We start from the raw sequence: 20,346 nt of genomic DNA, 5'->3' as shown, positions 1-20,346 counted from the left end.
ATTATAAAAAACATAACAAGAAACAAAAATAATAACAAAAATAGTATAATGTCATAAAATATATTTGACAACAAATAAAAGAACAAAAACAAGTTACAAAAAGAAGCAAACATCAAACGTTAAGTAAAATGAATATAGTATCTTTCATCATTTAAAATTTTCTACAAGACAACAATCATTTTAATACATATTTCTTACAAATGCAAACCTAAAACACAAACTACAAAATCGTACGAAAAATTAAAATCTAGATCACAAGTAAATTATATCCCGCCCGTAGGCGGGCCTACCCTACTATATATATATATGAACGTCTTAAACCCTAATATATAATATCTTTATTTTACTCATTAATGATGGTATTTTAAAGATTTTATCCCTTGTGTTATTTTTTTGACCTAGTGTAATTTGATGGTATTTCTCTTTTATAAATGAACAACAAACAATTTATACTTTAAAACCTTACAACATAAAAATAATACCTTAATATAGTAATTTATTTCCGCCAAAAAACCCTTCAAGGAGTGTAAGAAGATTTAACCAAAGCAGACAGAACATAAGAGAACGTTCCATTAAGAGACAAAGAGACATCATTATTCAAACCGTCCAAAACGAAACACTCACGCCTAAACCTTCCAAAACCCTTTTGTCTTTGTTTTTTTAAAACGTTACATCAAAAGAAACTGATAATAATCATTCAACCCTTCACTCAGCTAGACTGACGCAGCTCAGGTCGAACAAAATCTGCATCTTCAGGCACAGAGATATCAACGGTAGGCCTGAGCTGTGCACAGACCTCGATAGCACCATGGACTGGATCAGCAAAGAAGTTGCTTATCAAGTCTTTGTTGATTGGTGCACCACTGTCCACAGCCACCAAAGCTTGTTGAGTCAGGTTGTAGTCGAACCTCGGTGCCCATTTCCTCGATCCCAATCTCGCTGTGGTCGAGCAGTTGTCCACCATGAAGGACACTCCTCTAGCGTGCATAAACGGATTGAGAGAATCAACAGATTCAATCACACTCTCGTTGATGATCTCCGAGTATGAGTGACCCTTCTTCCTCAAGATCTCAATCTAACAATGAATCAAGATTTAGAACAGAAACCAATCCGAATATAAATAAAAAGACGTACATATATACATACCTGAGCCATCATAAGGGCAACGTAAACTCCAGCGGTGAAGGGATACAACGGACCCAAGTCACCAGCTGGTCTGGACTTCCTGACACGTTCACCGACCTTCCACATTCTTGTCTGATCAATCTTACCCATCGGGAATGCAGGCAATCCCTCCTTATCCTGTTACAAGCAAGTAAAAGCCATCAAGGAACTGTGTTTTGTGTAAATGTTAGAAACAAGAAGTTTGAAAGATGAGTTATATTACATAGAAGCGACGACCGGCCAAGACAACACTCCGGATCTCGCTGCCAGCTGCTACATCCTCGTAACATTCGTAGAGAATCTCCATACAAGGGTAGAAGGATGCGCTGTATGCAGTCTCGAAGTCCTTTTTGCCTTCTTCAGAGAAGGAGTTGTAGACAGCCAACATGCCCTTAGTAGAGATAGTCCTTGAGATTGTTCCTGTGATGCACTCTACTGTGTTCTTGTAAGCTAAGTCTTCGCTCATTCCATTCTCAGTGTACCTTCTAAAGAGAGACTCCACGATTCCGTGAACCGCACCAAGCAAAATACCTATTAACAAACAACAAGAAGATAGGTTTTAAGTATAGGATTGAGCTATAGAAATAAAGTTTATAAGTGAGGTCCAGACTCACCTCTTTCTCCGAAGATGTCACTCTTGTACTCTTGCTCAAGAGTAGTAGCAAAAGTAAACGGAGAACCAAGTGCTACTGACCATCCCAGAGCAACATCAGCGGCTCTACCGTCAACATCCTGCAAAGATATAGTGAGGAAAAAATGAGCACAGGAAGGTATAAATAGCTTTAGCTGTATAGAGAGAGAGAGAGAGAGAGTACCTGGTGGACTGCAAAACTAGCGTTGATTCCAGCACCGTTGATTTCTTTGCCTTGGACATAAAGCCTCCTAACGGATGGACCCATTCCCTTAGGGCAAACAGCTACCACGCTGATGTTCTTTGGGAAATCAAGTCCCATTGACTGTAAATGCCCTAGTAGAAACCCGTGTGACAAGCCGAGAATGCTGTTTGGCTTCATGTGTGAGAATATTTTCTCATAGTTATCAGCCTGAGAAAAAACAATATGCACTAGAATCAAACGTAGAAATACACAAGGAGCAAGATAATGAAGATTCTGAAATGCACTAACCTGAGCAGCATCAGAGATCAAAAGCAATACAAGATCGCTGCCAGAGATAGTTTCCCATATATCACCCAAAGTACCACTCTCTTCGGTGAAGCCAACAGCACGTGCCTCCTCAAACGATTTAGATCCCTTTCTAAGCCCAATCTACATTTCCATCCGAGAAAAAAAAAAGGAAACCAAGTCAGGGCCTAGCCTTCAAGTAACAGCAGAAAGCAAAAGACACATTCTAATTAAAAACAAAAGAATGAAGCCTACACATCAGGTTGGGGATTAGTACCTTAACAACAATGTCAGACTTAGCCTCCACAAGTGAATCCCTTAGATTCTGAGCTTGAGCAGGTCCCTGCAAACATACATTCAGTTAGCACGAGACAGTATCTATTTCAATTTGCCCATTCAAACCCAATTATATCAACACCGTGCAAACCCAATTATATCAACACAGTCTAAATAAAAACACTTCAATTATCACCAATTTTTTATTCCCATGAAGTGATCAAGAAACTATCTTCCAGTGTAAACAAAAGTCATAGCTAAGTTTCAAGCTATTTGGAGGATAAATTATTAGTTAACAAAACAAAACCTCGTTAAAGTTGTTAGCTTTGCGTCTTAAAGTAACGAACCCACAAATCAGTGAGCAGTATCCAAACCATAAACATGTTGACTAAGCAAAGCACAAAGAGATATATATACCTGAGAGCCCCAGCCAATGACACCAATCTGCTTAATCCCTTTGAAAGCATCAGGAAGATGCTTGAACAAGTCCCTTCCTCCTCTCACAATGTACTAAAACAAACACATTCACATCAACATTCAATTAACAAACCCTCAAAAGAGCAGACTTTTAATAGAAAGCGTAGGGTGAAAAAGAAGAACAACCTCATCGTAGCCAGCGAGAGAGACTTTCTCCTTTTTGAACACAGACGTCTCGAAATCGAGAGACACAGGTGCTCTGACCGCAGACGACGCAACCATTCTCGCGGAGAGGGAAGATCCGGTTCCATTTCCAGGGACGGTGGCAGTGAGCGACCTCAGTGACTTTGAAGTAGACGAGACGAAACCAAAAGCCAAGCTTGTGGCTTTCGATGACCTAAGGGCTTTGGATGGGCATGAGAGGGGAGGAGCGATGGATGAAGTTGCAGCCGCCATCTTGTTATCTCTAAGTGTAGCAAAACGTCTGCGAGAGGAGGAGCAGATTAATTAATTAATAAAGGGACCACGCTCACACACTGACACCAACACTCAGTTTTTACCTACTCAACACCACGAAGAGACGCACATCGATCAAAAACAGATTTGTCCACCACATCTATAATGGGCCTATAGCCTTATTAGTTACGACGGCCCATGAAGTAAAAAACCTTGAGTACTGTTGAGTCAACTATTATGAATACAAGAACAATGTCAAGGAGGTCCAGAATGCACATCTGTAAATATATGAAAGTAAGAAAACTTGAATTACAATTTATTGAATGGAATAACCTTTTATGTCAAACAAAAAAAGAATTACTATATATTGATACTTTGTAGTTTACCAGTCCGCTACTTGTGTATTCCCTTGCTCACAAAGCGTACGACCATCAGTGACTACATGCCTCTGATTGAGAAGATCAGAAGATTTCTCTCCCACGCCGGTAGATTGCAACTCATCAACTCTGTCATTACCAGCATGACCAATTTATGGATGCAAGCTTTCACCCTACCAAGCAGTTGCCTGAAGGATATTGAGAGCCTCTGTTCAGCCTTTCTTTGGTCAGGCCCTGAGCTCAAATCATCAAAAGCAAAACTCTGTTGGAAGGATCTATGTTTGCCAAAAAATGAGGGAGCTTTGGGAATAAGACCGCTGAAGGAAATGAACACCGTTTTCTACTTGAAGCTAATATGGCGAAGCTCTTTTGAAAAAGCTTTGTTATGGGTCCGTTGGATTCATTGCTATCTCATCAGGAAGGGATCCTTTTGGTCAGTCAGCAGTACTACAACCTCTGGCTCATGGGTTTGGAGGAAACTTCTCAAGCATCGAGAACTTGCAACACAGTTTCTCCGGATGGAAGTAGGGAATGGGAAACATACACTACAAGAAAGGTTGGATATTGAAACATAATTCTGCAACTTTTATTTTTTGTTAAAAATTTGCAACAATTTTTGCAAATATTTTGTAATGATGACCATACATCACAATTATATCATAATTGTAAATTTGTGAGAACTATTCAACGATAATGAGTTCACGTTGTTTTGCGTTAAAAAAATATGGCAAGTATGTAACAATTTAGAAGAACTCTTATGACAAGCGTGACAATTATATATTTTGGATTTTGTAACTCTTAATCAGAACCGTGGTTAGTCTCTGTTTTATTTGGTCCAGGTGTTGATAAATACATATTATATAAATTAATTAGTTTTGGCTTGCTATACTATTAACTTCTTTTATTAAACCTAAGTATGATTTGAGAATGATGAATGTTTTTGGTCTAGTTTATATCCATTTGATTCAGCTCAATATATGTTTTCATAATGATTAGGTTTTGTGCATATCCACAACCGAGAAAATTTTACGCATAGCCTATTTCCACGTTTGATTTTCATTAAAAATATTTTAAAATAGTAATAAATATTCTAATCAAACTAATAACAACCTTCTTGATATTCAGTTATCTAACAATTCAGAATCTTCTTTAGATAAGTACAAATTTGGATCAAATATTCTCACGATTACTTTTTTTTTTAATCACGATTAGATTTACGCTTGTACATTTATATATATGTCATTCTGCTTTCTATGTCTCTATATTTATTCCAAACTTTCTCTGGAATACAAACAAATACATAGCCCAAATCTCTATCTATAATTATAAGCCACACACATACATTTCTATATTTACTATAGCATTTCCAGTTTCACTAGACGAGTATAAGGATCAGGTGTGTGTTTGTTGGCATATTCTCAGATCAAGATAACACAAACTTATGTTTTAGCTTTTACTTGAGTCAGATTATTTCAGTTAATTTGATGTATGTTTAGTAGTCAAAAAGTCTGTGAGGCTTATAATTATTTCTTTTGAGTGTCTTATAATTTTTTTTTTCTTAATTACATTATTCTTATGTTCAACAATCATTCTAATCAGTGGTGAATTTTCTGATATCTTTAGAAAAGATCTTCCAAGAGCAGCATTCGTCAAAAAGGATAGAGAAGCTTGAAGAAATAGAGCAAATAATGAAAAATATTTTGTCCTCACAATCGATGGGTGTAAAAAAACAATCTCTCATTTTTTGTATTTGATTTATTTAGTAAAAGTAATTATAATTTGTTGGGTGGTTTCGTCTTTGATTGTTAAAAATATGGTTATTTTAGTTGTTACAAGATTTATCTAATAATCTGTTTAATATGATTTTTATTCAACTAACCAGCGTATTATGATTTTAATTAATCAGGTAGAAAATATTAAAAAAAAAAAAATTATACCCGTGAAAAGAAAACCAATGCACATTACAAAATAAACAATTCAACCATACGTTGCATTGGACTATAAATTGTAGTAATAATTCAAAAAGCAAATTGTTGCATATAATAGTATAAAAAAATTGTTTTGATTATTGTTGCAAAATATCTACAATATATATTTATAGTTGAAATATATTTTAATAAATAATTGTTAGAAATTTGCAATAGTGCTTGCTATATGTGTTTTGTAGCAATGATTTACAACGACGTGGAGTAGCAAATAAACATTGTAATTTTGCTTTAAGTTTGCTACAACTTTTTCATCACATTAATACAACAAATATAACAAGAACATAATTTATTGCAAATTTTGCAATATTTATGCAACAAATATGATTTTGCAACACTCAATCAACAACAAGATAAAATTTGTTGAGACTTCGTTGCAATTTCTATGTTTGCAACAAAATATAGACTTTTGCAATACTAGTATTTTCTTGTAGGGATACTTCCTTCTGGTATGATGTCTGGTCCAAGCATGGTCGCCTCAAAGTTGCTCTCGGTGATCGCGGCCTGATTGAGTTAGGCATCGTTGATAATGCCTTAGTGTCAGATGTTCTTGGTAGACAATGAAGAAGGAGAAGGCACAAAGTGAGAATTTTAAATGAGGTGGAGAATGAAATAGAGACTCTTCGGTTGGCTGCGAACCAAGGTGATGACATTGCTCTATGGAATCAAGAGGAAGGCAGATTTGTAAATAGATTTTATGCTAAAAGAACCTGGGAACAAATTTGCCAATACCACCAAGCTGCAACTGGAGCAATGGCATCTGGTTCACCCATTCGACTCCAAAGTTCTCCTTTCTTGTCTGGATTGATGTGCTCAACAGACTGCAAACTGGAGACAAAATGCGGCTATGGAACACTGGGATAAATGCAACCTGCACTCTGTGTAATGAAGCTGAAGAAACCCGTGAACATCTATTCTTCAGCTGCAGGTACACAAGACAGATCTGGAAGGCTCTTGCGGAGGGTTTGTTGCAAAACAGATTCACCACATACTGGAGTCAGCTCATTGCGATCATCACCAGGCCGGGGCTTACTCCCATAAAGAACTTCCTTTTTCGGTATGTTTTCCAAGCAGCTGTTCACTCAATATGGATAGAGCGCAACACCCGACGACATGGTGAGCAAGAAAGAGAAGCTCAATGTCTAGCAAAGTTTGTGGACAAAACTGTTAGGCTTTGGTTGCTTTCACTCCAAAGAAAGGGGAAAATGGAGGAAGGGCTTGCAATATGGTTTGGATCTAGAGTGGATCCTTAATCATAGGAATTTTGTCTCTTAGTTTCATGAGTTTGATTCTTTGATTCATAAACAGCTGCAGATAACATTCATTAAAAAAAAAGAGATATACTTTGTAGTTTTTTTTAGTCAACCAACGGTAGGAAAATTATTACTCGCCTTAATTTTCCTTTTCTTTTTAAAGATTTTACTTCGACAATACAACATACATTATCAGAAGCTTCGGAAGAAAAAAATTAAAATTTCTTACAAAGGACTATTTTAAACACATCAACTTACGACAATATAAATTTACCAAATCAATAAATAAGAAAGAACAGCCAAAGATGCTATATACCTTTTTATATAAGACATTGTAAAGTTTTTTAATCAAATATTATGTAAAAATATTTAAAATTTTAATAACCTACGAGAAATAAAAAATTCACATAAGCATATTCAAACAATGCTTTGATATACTTGTGTGGATTATATTTTCTTGTTATACAATGCAATTATCCTATAGTTAATATGCATTAATAAATAATTTTGTTAGGTTCACTAATCAACTTATCATCAATTTGTTAGCTAAAAATATAAAACTCATAATAAGTATATTTCAGGGATATTTTCTTAAACATCATAACTAGAGTAACATAAAACGAAGAAAATATCGATTCATATATCAATGATAATTGTTTAAAGCTTGAAATACAAAATTTGGACAAATTGAATCCATATTGAAATCTATAGCAAACCTCAAGGATAGCAAGACGAGTTGTAGTCACTAGATAAGGAGCTACCACCATCATAAATTGATGTTTCGTCGCCACTGGAATGATGGATGACCTATCGGGAAGTGATTCGCGATAGCGTGCGAGTGAGGCCAAAGCATGAGAAAAAGTCGGGTGGTGATTGCAGGGTTAGTAAACAATGATTTCGAGCCTTCAGAAATTAACGGACCGACCGTCGGATGGGATGGGGCCCACGGGCCGAGAGAGCGGGCGTGGGTGGCTCATTAGCCGTGGGCGGTCGGGCCGTTATAAGTGGTATCAGAGCTGGTTAACCATCTCAGTTATGACCTGAGAGGCGTCTTGAGACCTGTCGTGGAGCGCAACGAGGACGTTGCGTTTTTTGAGAGGGGGTGAATTGTAACATCCCGAGTTGTGATATGTGAAAAGGCTTAAGAGAATTGATTTGACTACCTCTGTCACCAAAGTTGACTTACCTTTTCCGGAGCACATCCTGAAAGAACTCTAGAGTTAAGCATGCTTGAGCTGGAGTAGTGGAAGGATGAGTGACCTATCGTGAAGTGATTCGCGATAGCGTGCGAGTGAGGCCAAAGCATGGGAAAAGGTCGGGTGGTGATTGCAGGGTTAGTAAACAATGATTTCAAGCCTTCATAAATTAACGGACCGACCGTGGGATGGGATGGGACCCACGGACCGAGAGAGCGTACGTGGGTGGCCCATTAGCCGTGGGTGGTCGGGCCGTTATACAGTTATTGCGCTAGATACATGTTCTGTTTCTTGTTTTTTTTTTTTTCACATTGAAATGATTGAAACAGAGGAGTGATAAAGAGACAAAGTCTAAGTTGGTAGAGAAGAGTCTGAGTAATCTCTCGTTGGAGGATAAGAGCCATTGAAATCTCTTCCTTCGATCACCCCTCCGCCTCCACCTCCTTGACCACTTTCTCCTGCCACAACTGCTTAAAAGGCTCCATCAAGCCTCGGCCTCCAAAGATCGTCTGAACATCAAGATTTAGATACAAAGCGAGAAGAAGTAGAGAAGGAAAAAGAACAAGAAGCTAAATATAGTTTTAACCATACAAAAAAATATAGTTTTGTGAGTTATGTGACTGATCAAAGTTTGGATTGCTTGGTACTGAGAAAGTGACCACACCATCTGTACAATTGCCAAACTCAAGACTTTCTCTGAAGTTGTGATTATATAATTTTTGAAAAAAGCTCCCATTCATAACCGTAGTAGGGGTTGATTTAAACCGTAAACCAGCTGATTCAAACACAAATCATGGTTTGACTATTTACTTGGTTTTAATCAGACTTGGATATATTGAAATAAATATGCAAGGTGTGTTTGACTCTTGATCACCAAGAAGAAAATTGCACTGCATTTTAGTGAAGGTGTTGTTGAGCACTCATCTACTTTTCTCAAGTTTTTTTTTTTCTATTACCGGTAGGGGAAACTACAAACCATTAAATCTCAATGTACAATGGTTAATAACAGTTTTGTCTCTTCTCCATGAATTGAGTTTTTTTTTTAAAAAAAATTGCTTTACTTTCTTCAAAATTTCAGCGCCAAAACCAAATTCCTTTGAAAGTTTTAATTACCTCCACACAGAAAAACAACAAAAAAAATTATATAATATTAAATCAATATAAAAATAATTTTCTTGGGTCCTCCAATGTAATAGTAGTTTTTATTTTCTCTATACGATTGATCCTCTTTGATTGATATTTTTTCCCCATTATCAGCGTGAGAATCGATCCATGAACTCTTCTCAAAGATCCACATCTCTACTCTAACAAATAAAAGATTTTTCTCGGATTCTCAAATTTTCAAGTTTTAATTCTCAATTCCTTTTATTTTCTTACTTTTCTCAAAGATCTAAGTTGGTTTGTTACTGAGAGAGACAAATAAAATCTAGGGTTTTTAGGTCAAAGTAAATGTTCGATCAGCCTCACTCAACACATTCGATTCTCTTCTTCGCTACTGCTACTCTGCAATGCTTAGCGTGATCCGAGTTCACCTCCCTTCCGAAATTCCCATCGTGGGCTGCGAGCTAACCCCTTACGTCCTCGTCCGCCGCCCCGATAAGTCCGCCGCCACCGAAGATGTCCCTGAGTCTTCTCCCCTCGAAGGCTACTTCCTCCGATACAGATGGTAACAATAAAGCTCCTCCCTTTAACCCAATCCCCGAATTGGGTTTCATCAAAGTTTCGATTTTGATCTTAAAGATTCCTTCTTTCTCGATTTAGGTTTCGTGTACAGAGCGATAAGAAAGTAACGATCTGCAGCGTCCACCCGACGGAGCAAGCCACTTTGCAATGCGTCTTCTGCTCGAAGCGTCCAGCTCTCGTCTCCAAAAGCTACCACTGCTCTCCCAAATGCTTTACCGACGCGTGGCAGCACCACAAGACTCTGCACGAGCGTGCAGCCGCTGAGAACGGTAACAGCGAAGAAGATAATAATAATGACTTGTCACGTGCCAACAGCGCCGCCTCTGGTGTCCTCGCCAGCACCTTGTCTGCTTCAATGTCGAGTCTCAACGGGCCACCGACGCCGTTTTATCCTTCTAGCATCGCGCAGAAGAACGGAGGAGAGACGCTGGTCGAGGTCGGGGGTTGCAAAACGTACACGCCGACGGCTGATGATATTGGCTACGTGTTGAAGTTCGAGTGTGTGGTGGCTGTTGCCGAGAGTAAGCAGTCTGTGGGGCATCCTAGTACGATTATGACTTCGCGTGTGATTCCTGCTCCTTCTCCGAGGCCTCGGAGGCTTATCCCTGTTAATGGAGCTGATGTGGTGGGTGGTCACTTGGATCAAGATGGTCGGATTCAGTCTGCAGGATCGTTCACTGTTCTTTCTTACAATATATTGTCTGATACTTCTGCGAGTAGCGAGCTTTACAGTTACTGTCCTACTTGGGCTCTTTCTTGGCCTTATAGAAGGCAGAATTTGTTGAGGGAGATTGTTGCTTATCGAGCTGATGTTGTCTGCCTTCAAGAGGTATTGTCTCGGCTCACCATTTTAAGTTTTGGAAATGAAAAAATGTTGGTTCTTATTTATTTATCTGGCAGGTACAAAGTGATCATTTCCATGAAATTTTTGCTCCGGAGTTGGATAAGCATGGGTATCAAGCTCTTTACAAGAGGAAGACTAATGAGGTTGGGTTCATTGATTCCAGAAGCTTCCTTCCTTTAATGTTGGAAAATCTCTTAACTGTAACTTACTTTGTTGGTAGGTTCTCAGCGGAAGTACAAGTGCAATTGATGGATGTGCAACGTTTTTCAGAAGGGATAGATTTGCACATGTCAAGAAATATGATGTTTGTATCTGTTCTTCTATATGTTTACTCGCTCTACCTTATTTTGATCCTCATACTAATTTTGGGACGGTTAATAATCCAGGTTGAATTCAACAAGGCTGCTCAGTCTTTGACTGAGGCTATCATCCCTCCTGCTCAGAAGAGAAGTGCTTTAAACCGACTTGTGAAGGTAGTTTTGACAATGCTATACGTTATTTTGGGCGCAGCTGATTATTAGAGAGTTAGTTTGTACATGACTGATTTGGATGATTGTTATGTCGTAGGATAACATTGCGTTGATAGTTGTTCTTGAAGCGAAGTTTGGTAATCAACCTACTGATGCCTCTGGGAAGCGCCAGCTTATCTGTGTGGTAGAGTTTCCCTTTCTCATCACATTCAATTTTGTTGAGAAGATTGTTCAGTTATTTTTCTGTTCTTGATCTTTGCGTCGCATTTTGTTGATGTAACTTGTTGGGGTGTAGGCAAACACACATGTTAATGTTCAACAAGAGCTGAAGGACGTGAAGCTCTGGCAGGTATGTGCATCTCTCTATCTCAAGTTTCAATGACCTCAAGAGAATTAGTATACATCTCACTGTATGTATTTTTACTCCTTTGAGTTTAGGTTCATACGTTATTAAAGGGGCTAGAGAAAATAGCGGCTAGTGCTGATATTCCCATGCTTGTATGTGGAGACTTCAATACGCTTCCCGGGAGGTTTTTGTTAATTCTCCCGAGTCCTGACTTCAATATGAGTATTCTCTTTATGACTATTGGTGGAGAAAAGCTAAACTCTATTATTGGAATTTTGATTGCAGTGCTCCTCATTCACTTCTTGTATATGGAAAGGTTGACCCACAACACCCAGATCTATTGGTTGATCCCCTTGGGATCCTGCGTCCTCAAACCAAACTGACTCATCAACTGCCTCTGGTAACATTTTCTTCTTCTTCAGTTAATATACCTTTTGTTTTTTTTTTCTGCCTCTTTTCTGGATCTTTGATAAAGAGCATTTGTTTTCAGGTGAGTGCGTACTCATCGTTTGTGAGATCAGTAATGGGTATTGGATTGGAACAACACAGAAGGAAAATGGATCTTAATACGAACGAGCCTTTGTTTACCAATTGCACAAGGGACTTCATTGGCACTCATGACTATATATTTTATACAGGTTCCCACCATTTTCTAACTCTCCTCTCCCTCTTAGACTACATAAGGAAAATAATGAGTTAACTAAGCTAAGCAGGAAGGTTTGTATTGTTTTGGTTTCAGCGGATACGTTAATGGTGGAGTCTTTATTGGAGTTGCTAGATGAAGATGGATTGAGAAAGGATACAGCTCTTCCTTCCCCGGAATGGTCTTCTAGTCACATTGCACTCTTAGCTGAGTTTCGATGCATGCCTAGGACCAGACGCTAACCGGAGCTCCACCACCTTCCTTTTCACCTTGGCAAATCGCTTACAGATAGTTTTCTTCTCTTTTTTATTTTTTTGTTTGTTTTCCTGTTTTCAAAATCAGATCAAGACAGAGACGGCACAAAAGGTCTAAAGTGTTTCTGATCCAAAGTAAAAAGGCAGATATCACTTTCTGATGTTGGTCATTCTTTATAATGACCTCTGTGTCCCTTTCTTTGTCTAACCTTGTCATTTTGATCAGTCAATATTAAGAGATATCCATTTGCTATTTAATCTCTCCTTCCATTTTTAGTAAAGTTATGGTTTTAGTTAGATCAACTTATATATGCTTGCAGCACTAGAGAATTCGTGAGAATAATAGTAGACTAGGAGTTTTTTACTTTCAGTGAACAAGCTAACACTGGTTTCTACATGATAAACATGGATGCTCTCTATTAGTGAAACAACAGAGATAAATAAGAGACGACATAGTCGGCTCTTGAAGAATTGAAGTAGACAAGCTTAGTCCCAAGCACTAGCCACTCCAGGACCATACCCTTGGTTAGGAACAGTTCCATATCCTCCACCATAGTAAGCACCACCTCCTCTACCGTAAGGTACATAACCACCAGGAATCGTCCCGTATCCACCACCTGGTACAGTTCCATACCCTCCTTGCATTGCTCCATAGCCACCACCGGGACCGCCTCCATAGCCTCCACCATAATCGCCTCCATAGCCACCACCAGGACCGCCTCCATAGCCACCACGGGGTCCGCCTCCATAGCCACCAGATTCTCTCCTGAAGTCACGGCCTCCAAACCGCCCACCAGACCGCTTGTTCTTACCACCTCCAAATGAAGCACGAGATGCGTACCGACTCAGCCAGTCAGGGACCTCCTGGTTTGCTTCTTGCATCAGCTCGGCGAGTGGCTTGGCCATTGATGTGTTGTTGTCGTTGAAGAAAGCAGTTGCCAACCCTGAATTGCCTGCACGTCCTGTTCGTCCAATACGGTGGACATAGTCGTCGATGTCGTTCGGTAGATCAAAGTTAACAACATGAGCAACGTGTGGAATGTCAAGCCCACGTGCAGCTACGTCGGTTGCAACAAGAATAGGTGTCCGCCCGGTTTTGAATGATCTCAGCGCCACTTCTCTTTCCTTGTATGCATAACAACTGTTTTAGGTCTGGTTGCACTGAAGTGAACTATACTCTACAGTATCCTCTTTATATCAAAAACTCACTAACCTGTTGAGACCTATCACCGTGGATGGTCGTAGCTGGGAATCCATTAATGCACAACCAATTCTCCAACGAGTCAGCTCCCTTCTTTGTCTCCACAAATACTAGAGTCAAAGCTTGCTGTAAAATAAAATAATCAGGATCGTCAAGGTGCTTTTGAACTGCAATTCATCACGTAGAACAAAGAGACGATGAAACAGAACGATGAGACCGAAAGGGCCACTAGTATTAACTATGTACACTTTTAACCACGAAACCAAACATATAAGCGTGTGCATTACCTTTCGTTGGTTACCATTATCCCTCTGAGCATGAAGAAGGTCCATCAGATGGCTTCTTTTGTCAGAATCGTGGACAAACTCTACTCTTTGGACAATCAAATCCGTACTTGACCCCACTCTCCCGACAGCCAGAAATATGTAATTTGAAAGAAAATCAGAGGCAAGTCTCTGCACATAAAAATTAAAATTAATCATTTCCTCCAGATTATGTAAGTTTTAAGTTATTATTGCAGTACCAGTAGTCAGAGATATACAGCAAGCAAGCAGAACAAACAGCACATAACAGCTAAGATTCAAGAGATAATTAGCTGAATCTCTTCTCCGGTAAGTAGAAAATGACATGTGAAAGAGTTCCACAAACCTGTATCTCCCTAGGAAATGTAGCACTGAACAACATCGTCTGCCGGACACCAGGAGGAGGCATGTCCATCTGCTGAACAATCTTCCTGATTTGTGGTTCAAAACCCATGTCCAGCATCCTGTCCGCCTCATCAAGTGCTAAGTATTTCACCATCTGTAGTGAGACTCTACCTCTCTCAAGCAAATCGTTTAATCTCCCAGGTGTTGCAACAAGAATATCAACTCCCCTTTCAAGCTCCCTTATCTGTTAAAACAGCAAAACAAGATCAGATTAGCAAGAGCACTAGACTTACCATCATGAAATGTAGCAGTAGTAACATTAACCTGTTGGTTGACTGGTGTTCCTCCATAAGCAACCACAACCTTCACACCAGTCTGATATGAGAACTTTCTCGCTTCATCATGTATCTACCCAAAAAAACATAAAAGACGTATTTTTATGAATCTACAAATGATGCACATAGATAGACTTTGATATTTTAGCAGTGATTCAGACCTGGCAAGCCAACTCCCTGGTTGGTGAGAGAATAACAGCAAGTGGATAGACTCCCCGAACTCCACGCGGTCTCTCAACATGCTCCTCCTCCTTCATAATCCCACTAATAATCGGAAAGCAAAACGCAGCCGTCTTCCCAGACCCTGTCTGAGCACAAGCCATCAAATCCCTCCCAGCAGCCAAGATGGGAATAGCGTTACGCTGCACAGGGGTCGGCTTCACGTACTTGCACCTCTGAATATTGAGATTCAGAGCCTCTCCGAGATCAATCTCCGCAAATGTATTAACGGGCGGTGGCACATTATCCCCACTCGTCTCGATGGGAATATCTTCATAAGCTTCAAAGTTGATGCCTGTGTTGTTCTCCTGCTCGTTAACAGCCGCCGGCTCTGCATTCACATCGTTGCCAAAAGGGTTCGTTTCAGTGTCCCTACGGTCCCAACCTCCACTTCTGTTATTCCAACCACCACCACCACCTCCTCCTCTACCTACATAGCCTGAGCCACGACCTACTCTACCACCGTATCCCCCACGCTCGTTACCATGTGAAGGAGCAGCAAAGTCTGAAGACGGTGGACGGCTCCTAAGATGCGGAGGAACGTAGTTGGTTCTGGACGGACGAGAGTCACCGTAACCACCTCCACCCCAACCAGATGGTGGTGGTCTCTCCGGTTCAGAAACATCAGCCCATGATGAACTCATACTTGCAAATTACAACTTACAACTAATGTCTTGTTCTTCGAAGCAATGTCCTGGAGAAGATGGTTATAAACATTCAGTTAGAACACTGTCGAAGCTGTGACAAAATAACAAAAACAACAGAACACAATCTCACGAAGAACTAAGAACAATCATGTCCTAAAACCACAAATCACTTAAACCCTAGAAGCAAAAACTAAATCGAACAGAGCATCGCTGCATAAACCATGCACAGAGAGAGAGATAAAGCCTAGACCTTTTTACTAAACTCGAATAGGAAGCAAACCTAGATCAATGATGTACGGAAGTTATAAACCCTATTCTTTTTTTTTTCCTTTCTTCTCGCGATCGCACACGAAGCAGCTGAATGAAACAAGGTTTCTGGGAAATGAGCAAAAAGACGAAGAGATATTTGTATTTCCATGAACCTTTTTTTTTTCAAGTAATGAAAAGCGTGCCGGCGTAGCTGTAACGAAGTAAACTGCGTGTCGGCGGTAATTATCTTGGCGCGTGACAAGAACGGCGAGCACGGATTGGATAGAGACGAATATTCATTTTGGTCTGGATTAAAGTTAATTACTGACAAATTTAGAAATTAATTTACTTAATTATTTATTCTATCTCTCACTCAATCTGATTCTCACCTCATCTCCAATCGGTTGCAGAGATTGAGACATTGAACAGTCGGATGGTGGGGACTAACATAACCTAATGGACTCCAACGTTTGACAGGATTTTCTTATTTTGGGCCCACTTTAATTAATTAACGTGGCTTCCTCAAGCCTTCCAAAACGGCCTTACGTATCACTACAGGGTATTATGATTATTAATCTATTTAGTCTATTAATTAAGAGTCATATAATGAAGAAAGAAGTTGGGTTAATTCTGAGTCCAAGGTGGAAGAAGTTGCAGTAAAATATTTTATGGATTTGTTCCACACGTCATCCCCAGAGGATTTTGATAGCTTCCTAGAGGAAGTCCCTTCTTCGATTACGGATGGTCAAAATCGGAAACTTACGGCTGAGGCTACGGAAGAGGAGGTTAAAGCATCACTATTTATGATGCATCCAGAAAAAGCCCCTGGACCAGACGGAATGACTGCACTTTTCTTTCAACAATCCTGGTCAATCATCAAAGAGGACGTGGTAAATATGGTTAATAATTTCCTTACTTCAGGAGTTTTTGAGGATAAATTAAATATGACGAATATTTGTCTTATTTCCAAAACGGTGAGACCCATTAGGATGACTGAATTGAGACCAATTAGTTTATGTAACGTTGGGTATAAGATTATTTCCAAGGTATTATGTCAGCGGCTAAAAGGTTTGCTACCAAAGCTGATATCGGAAACTCAGTCTGCGTTTGTATCTGGAAGATTTATTTCGGATAATATTCTTATTGCTCAGGAAATGTTTCATGGTCTCCGCACAAACAAGGCATGCAAAGATAAGTTCTTAGCAATTAAGACGGATATGAGTAAGGCTTATGACCGTGTAGAGTGGCCTTTTATCAAGCGTTTACTATTAAAGATGGGTTTCTCGAGTGATTGGGTGACCCTAATGATGCAATGCATCTCTTCAGTTAATTATCAGGTTTTATTGAATGGACAGCCGAAAGGGCATATTGTCCCACAGAGAGGGTTAAGACAAGGCGATCCGTTGTCTCTATATTTATTTATCTTGTGTACTGAAGCCCTCATAGTAAATATTAAGAAAGAGGAGCGTGAGAAACGATTAACGGGACTGAAAATTGCTAGAAGCAGTCCAAATATTTCTCATCTCTTATTTGCGGATGATAGTTTATTTTTCTGTAAGGCTACAAAGGAGGAATGTGGTATAATTTTAAAACTACTCAAAGAGTATGAGGCAGCCTCTGGCCAACAAATTAACTTTCAGAAATCATCGGTTCAATTTGGTCATAAGGTCCCAGATAATATTAGAGCAGATATTCATAATATTCTGGGGATTACTAGTGTAGGAGGGATGAGCAATTATTTAGGAATACCAGAAAGTCTTGGGGGATCTAAAATACAAATTTTTGGTTACCTGAATGACCGAGTTAATAATAAAGTAAATGGCTGGACAGTTAGATTTCTTACTAAAGGGGGAAAGGAAGTTCTGATCAAATCAGTGGCTGCACCGATGCCAACGCATGTAATGTCTTGTTTCAGACATCCAAAAGGAGTTACAAAGAAAATAACAAGTACCCTTTCTCATTTCTGGTGGGGAGGAAGTGGAAATAAAAAAGGAATACACTGGCTTTCCTGGGATAAAGTGTGTACTCCTAAGGAGGAGGGAGGGCTGAACTTTAGAGATTTTCAAGATTTTAATACAGCCCTGTTGGCTAAACAATTCTGGCGGTTACTAGATAAACCAGATTGTTTGTTCTCAAAAGTTTTTAAAGGCCGTTATTTTCGAAATACAGATCCTTTGGACGATCACAGATCATATTCATCCTCTTATGGATGGAGAAGCATCTGCTCAGCTAGATCTCTGGTTAAAAAGGGCTAATCAAAAGAGTGGGAACAGGACAATCCATCTCCGTATGGACAGATCCGTGGATTCCCGCTCCTCGCCCGAGGTCAGCAATACCAAAACCAAATATTCAATTTTTAAACCCTTTATTAAAAAGGTGGAACATTTCATTAACCCAATTGATTGTTCATGGAATGTAGATTTGCTGAATGCCCATATACATCCCGATGATGTCAAATTGATTCGAGGTTTAGCAATTAGTAGATCTCGAAAAGCAGATACAGTGGGGTGGAGCTTTACGGAATCTGGAAAATATTCGGTTAAATCAGGTTTTCGAACGGAATCTTTATACCCAGATAGAGTCCAGAGGACTATTTTCTATGGACCTAATATTAAACCGTTATTGTCCTTTTCTTGGAAACTGAAATGTCCACCAAAATTGAGATATTTTGTGTGGCAATTTCTTTCTGGTACACTACCAGTGTCCAAAAATCTTACAACTCGAGGGATTGTTTGTGATACACGATGTAGCACGTGTGGGGCAGATGAGGAGACTACTAACCATGTTCTTTTCGAATGCCCACCTGCACTACAAACTTGGGCACTTTCTAGGATTCCCTCTTCTCCAGAGATTTTTCCATCGGCGTCTGTTTTCACCAATATGGATTATTTATTTTGGAAATTACCAAAAGAGGAAGATTTACACTATTTTCCATGGTTACTATGGTATATTTGGAAGGCTAGAAATGACAAGATATATTCCAATAAGGATGCTAATCCACAGGAGATTTTAAGGTTGGCAAAGGTGGAAAGTAGGATGTGGACAGAGGCACATCTAACCGTTAAGGCTCCTACAGAGAATTCCTATACTGGGAATACACATCATTCGGAGTCTCTAGCCCTGGAAGATTCTAGAGTTTGTTATATTGATGGCGCTTGGAAAGAGGGTGATAAGTTCACAAGACAAGGGTGGTTTTGTAGAAAGAGTGGATCAACAGAGGTCATGATGGGGGCGATGAATCTTCGTAGAAGTTTATCACCTCTCCATGCTTAATGTGAAGCACTAATCTGGGCAATGGAATGCATGAAGACCCTCCAATATTCTGGTGTAGTTTTTGTGACGGATTGTTCTCAACTGGTGAAGATGGTGTCGACACCTGAAGAATGGCCTGCCTTTTCTACACACATGGAAGAATTCAACCGAAGTAAAATGTTCTTCCCCTATTTTCGGATCAGACATATTCTTAGAGCACACAATACCTTGGCGGATAAGCTTGCACGTGGTGCGAGGAGTTCTCCTTCAGCTTTGCTTTATGTCGATTCAACTCCACCGGTTTGGCTTGATAGATCGGCTGGAGATTCTAGTTAGTATTTGAATGTTGTTGTCAGAAAAAAAAAAATTTAGAGTCATATTTATTGACATGTTTTTTTGACCTATCGAACAAAGCTGTGACTAAATATGACATAGTTGGATACATATATATAATTAACCCAACAATTAGAAAATTTCGGATACTTTCTCCTGATTTTTTTTGCGAAACTACACATTCTTGTCAGGTACTTAACACTCTTTTTAATTCAGTAAGTCTTGGTGTGCTCACGACCAAAACCTGACCTTATGTTTCAATGTCTTAATTATTAAAATTTAGTTATATATACTATACAAAAATTTAAACTTTAATAGATTAGATTAAACCTAAAATATTATTCACTTGCTTCAAAAATTAGTAGCCATTTTAAAATATAAATTTTAAAGGTTTAAAGGTTTTACGGAAAAAAATAGACTCGGTGATTGTGGTCGAGTGGTAAGGAGACGGGACTGAGACGCCAACACGTTTCAGGTTCAATCTACCTGCTGCGCGAAACTAAGTCACAATTATCCTGGTCACCTAACACGGATATGCGCATATGCTTTAGGACCCATTTGAATACCCGGAGAGAAGGTCTATCCGTGGGCTGCACCTCTCCTTGGGATTAGTCTGGACCTTTCAATGGGTCTGGGATACCCAGGGTTAATCAAAAAAAAAAAAATCCATAAAAATATTAAACCGACCTCGAGTGTGCTAATCAAATTCCTAACAATACATTACCCATATATATCATAATCAGAATAATGTTGTTTTATATTTTACTTTTAGGTCGGTCAAAATCACCAATCAATGTAGGATTTAGGAAAGACATCGCCACAGGAGCACACAAAGTCGTTCTGATGTTATTTATGCGAAACATTGCTACTAAGACCCACGTCTTTAACCTCAGCAACGGCGAACGAACATGCATTTGCTTTCCCTATGTAAACAATCAATTTAACATTGATAAAATATCCACATTTGCAAATGGATCT

The 20,346-nt window shown here is 39.3% G+C and overlaps 3 protein-coding genes across 4 annotated transcripts; 1 reads left to right on the top strand and 2 right to left on the bottom strand.

Moving 5' to 3' along the window:
- Window positions 1–552: 552 nt before the first annotated feature.
- On the bottom strand, window positions 553–3,544 carry LOC106368280 (ketol-acid reductoisomerase, chloroplastic-like). The gene is made up of 9 exons (XM_048764786.1): window positions 3,165–3,544; window positions 2,979–3,071; window positions 2,563–2,628; window positions 2,289–2,429; window positions 1,980–2,207; window positions 1,779–1,896; window positions 1,388–1,695; window positions 1,147–1,302; window positions 553–1,075 (listed from the first exon to the last, which is right to left on the bottom strand). Exons 1-9 carry the CDS (start codon window positions 3,432–3,434, stop codon window positions 710–712), a joined length of 1,746 nt encoding a protein of 581 aa, XP_048620743.1. The 5' UTR covers window positions 3,435–3,544; the 3' UTR covers window positions 553–709.
- A 5,883-nt stretch (window positions 3,545–9,427) lies between these two features.
- On the top strand, window positions 9,428–12,738 carry LOC106368145 (carbon catabolite repressor protein 4 homolog 2-like). The gene is made up of 11 exons (XM_013808043.3): window positions 9,428–9,911; window positions 10,007–10,757; window positions 10,829–10,915; window positions 10,993–11,076; window positions 11,159–11,245; window positions 11,340–11,426; window positions 11,538–11,591; window positions 11,681–11,772; window positions 11,874–11,988; window positions 12,079–12,226; window positions 12,328–12,738. The coding sequence occupies exons 1-11, from the start codon at window positions 9,754–9,756 to the stop codon at window positions 12,471–12,473; spliced, it is 1,809 nt and encodes a 602-aa protein (XP_013663497.2). The 5' UTR covers window positions 9,428–9,753; the 3' UTR covers window positions 12,474–12,738.
- Window positions 12,739–12,815: 77 nt separating this feature from the next.
- On the bottom strand, window positions 12,816–15,974 carry LOC106368143 (DEAD-box ATP-dependent RNA helicase 52-like). 2 transcript variants are annotated; one of them, XM_013808040.3, is made up of 7 exons: window positions 15,815–15,974; window positions 14,830–15,581; window positions 14,658–14,741; window positions 14,335–14,577; window positions 13,974–14,141; window positions 13,699–13,812; window positions 12,816–13,610 (listed from the first exon to the last, which is right to left on the bottom strand). In XM_013808040.3, exons 2-7 carry the CDS (start codon window positions 15,529–15,531, stop codon window positions 12,972–12,974), a joined length of 1,950 nt encoding a protein of 649 aa, XP_013663494.1. In that variant the 5' UTR covers window positions 15,532–15,581; window positions 15,815–15,974; the 3' UTR covers window positions 12,816–12,971. The 2 variants fall into 2 exon arrangements, with proteins under 2 accessions (XP_013663494.1, XP_013663493.1); XM_013808039.3 differs by having other exon boundaries at window positions 15,785–15,972.
- Window positions 15,975–20,346: the final 4,372 nt, after the last annotated feature.

This window comes from Brassica napus, chromosome C8 (assembly GCF_020379485.1).
Source record: "Brassica napus cultivar Da-Ae chromosome C8, Da-Ae, whole genome shotgun sequence".
Classification (NCBI taxonomy): domain Eukaryota; kingdom Viridiplantae; phylum Streptophyta; class Magnoliopsida; order Brassicales; family Brassicaceae; genus Brassica; species Brassica napus.
The sequence above is the reverse complement of the archived record's forward strand: the minus strand, read 5'-3'. Positions and strand labels throughout refer to the sequence as shown.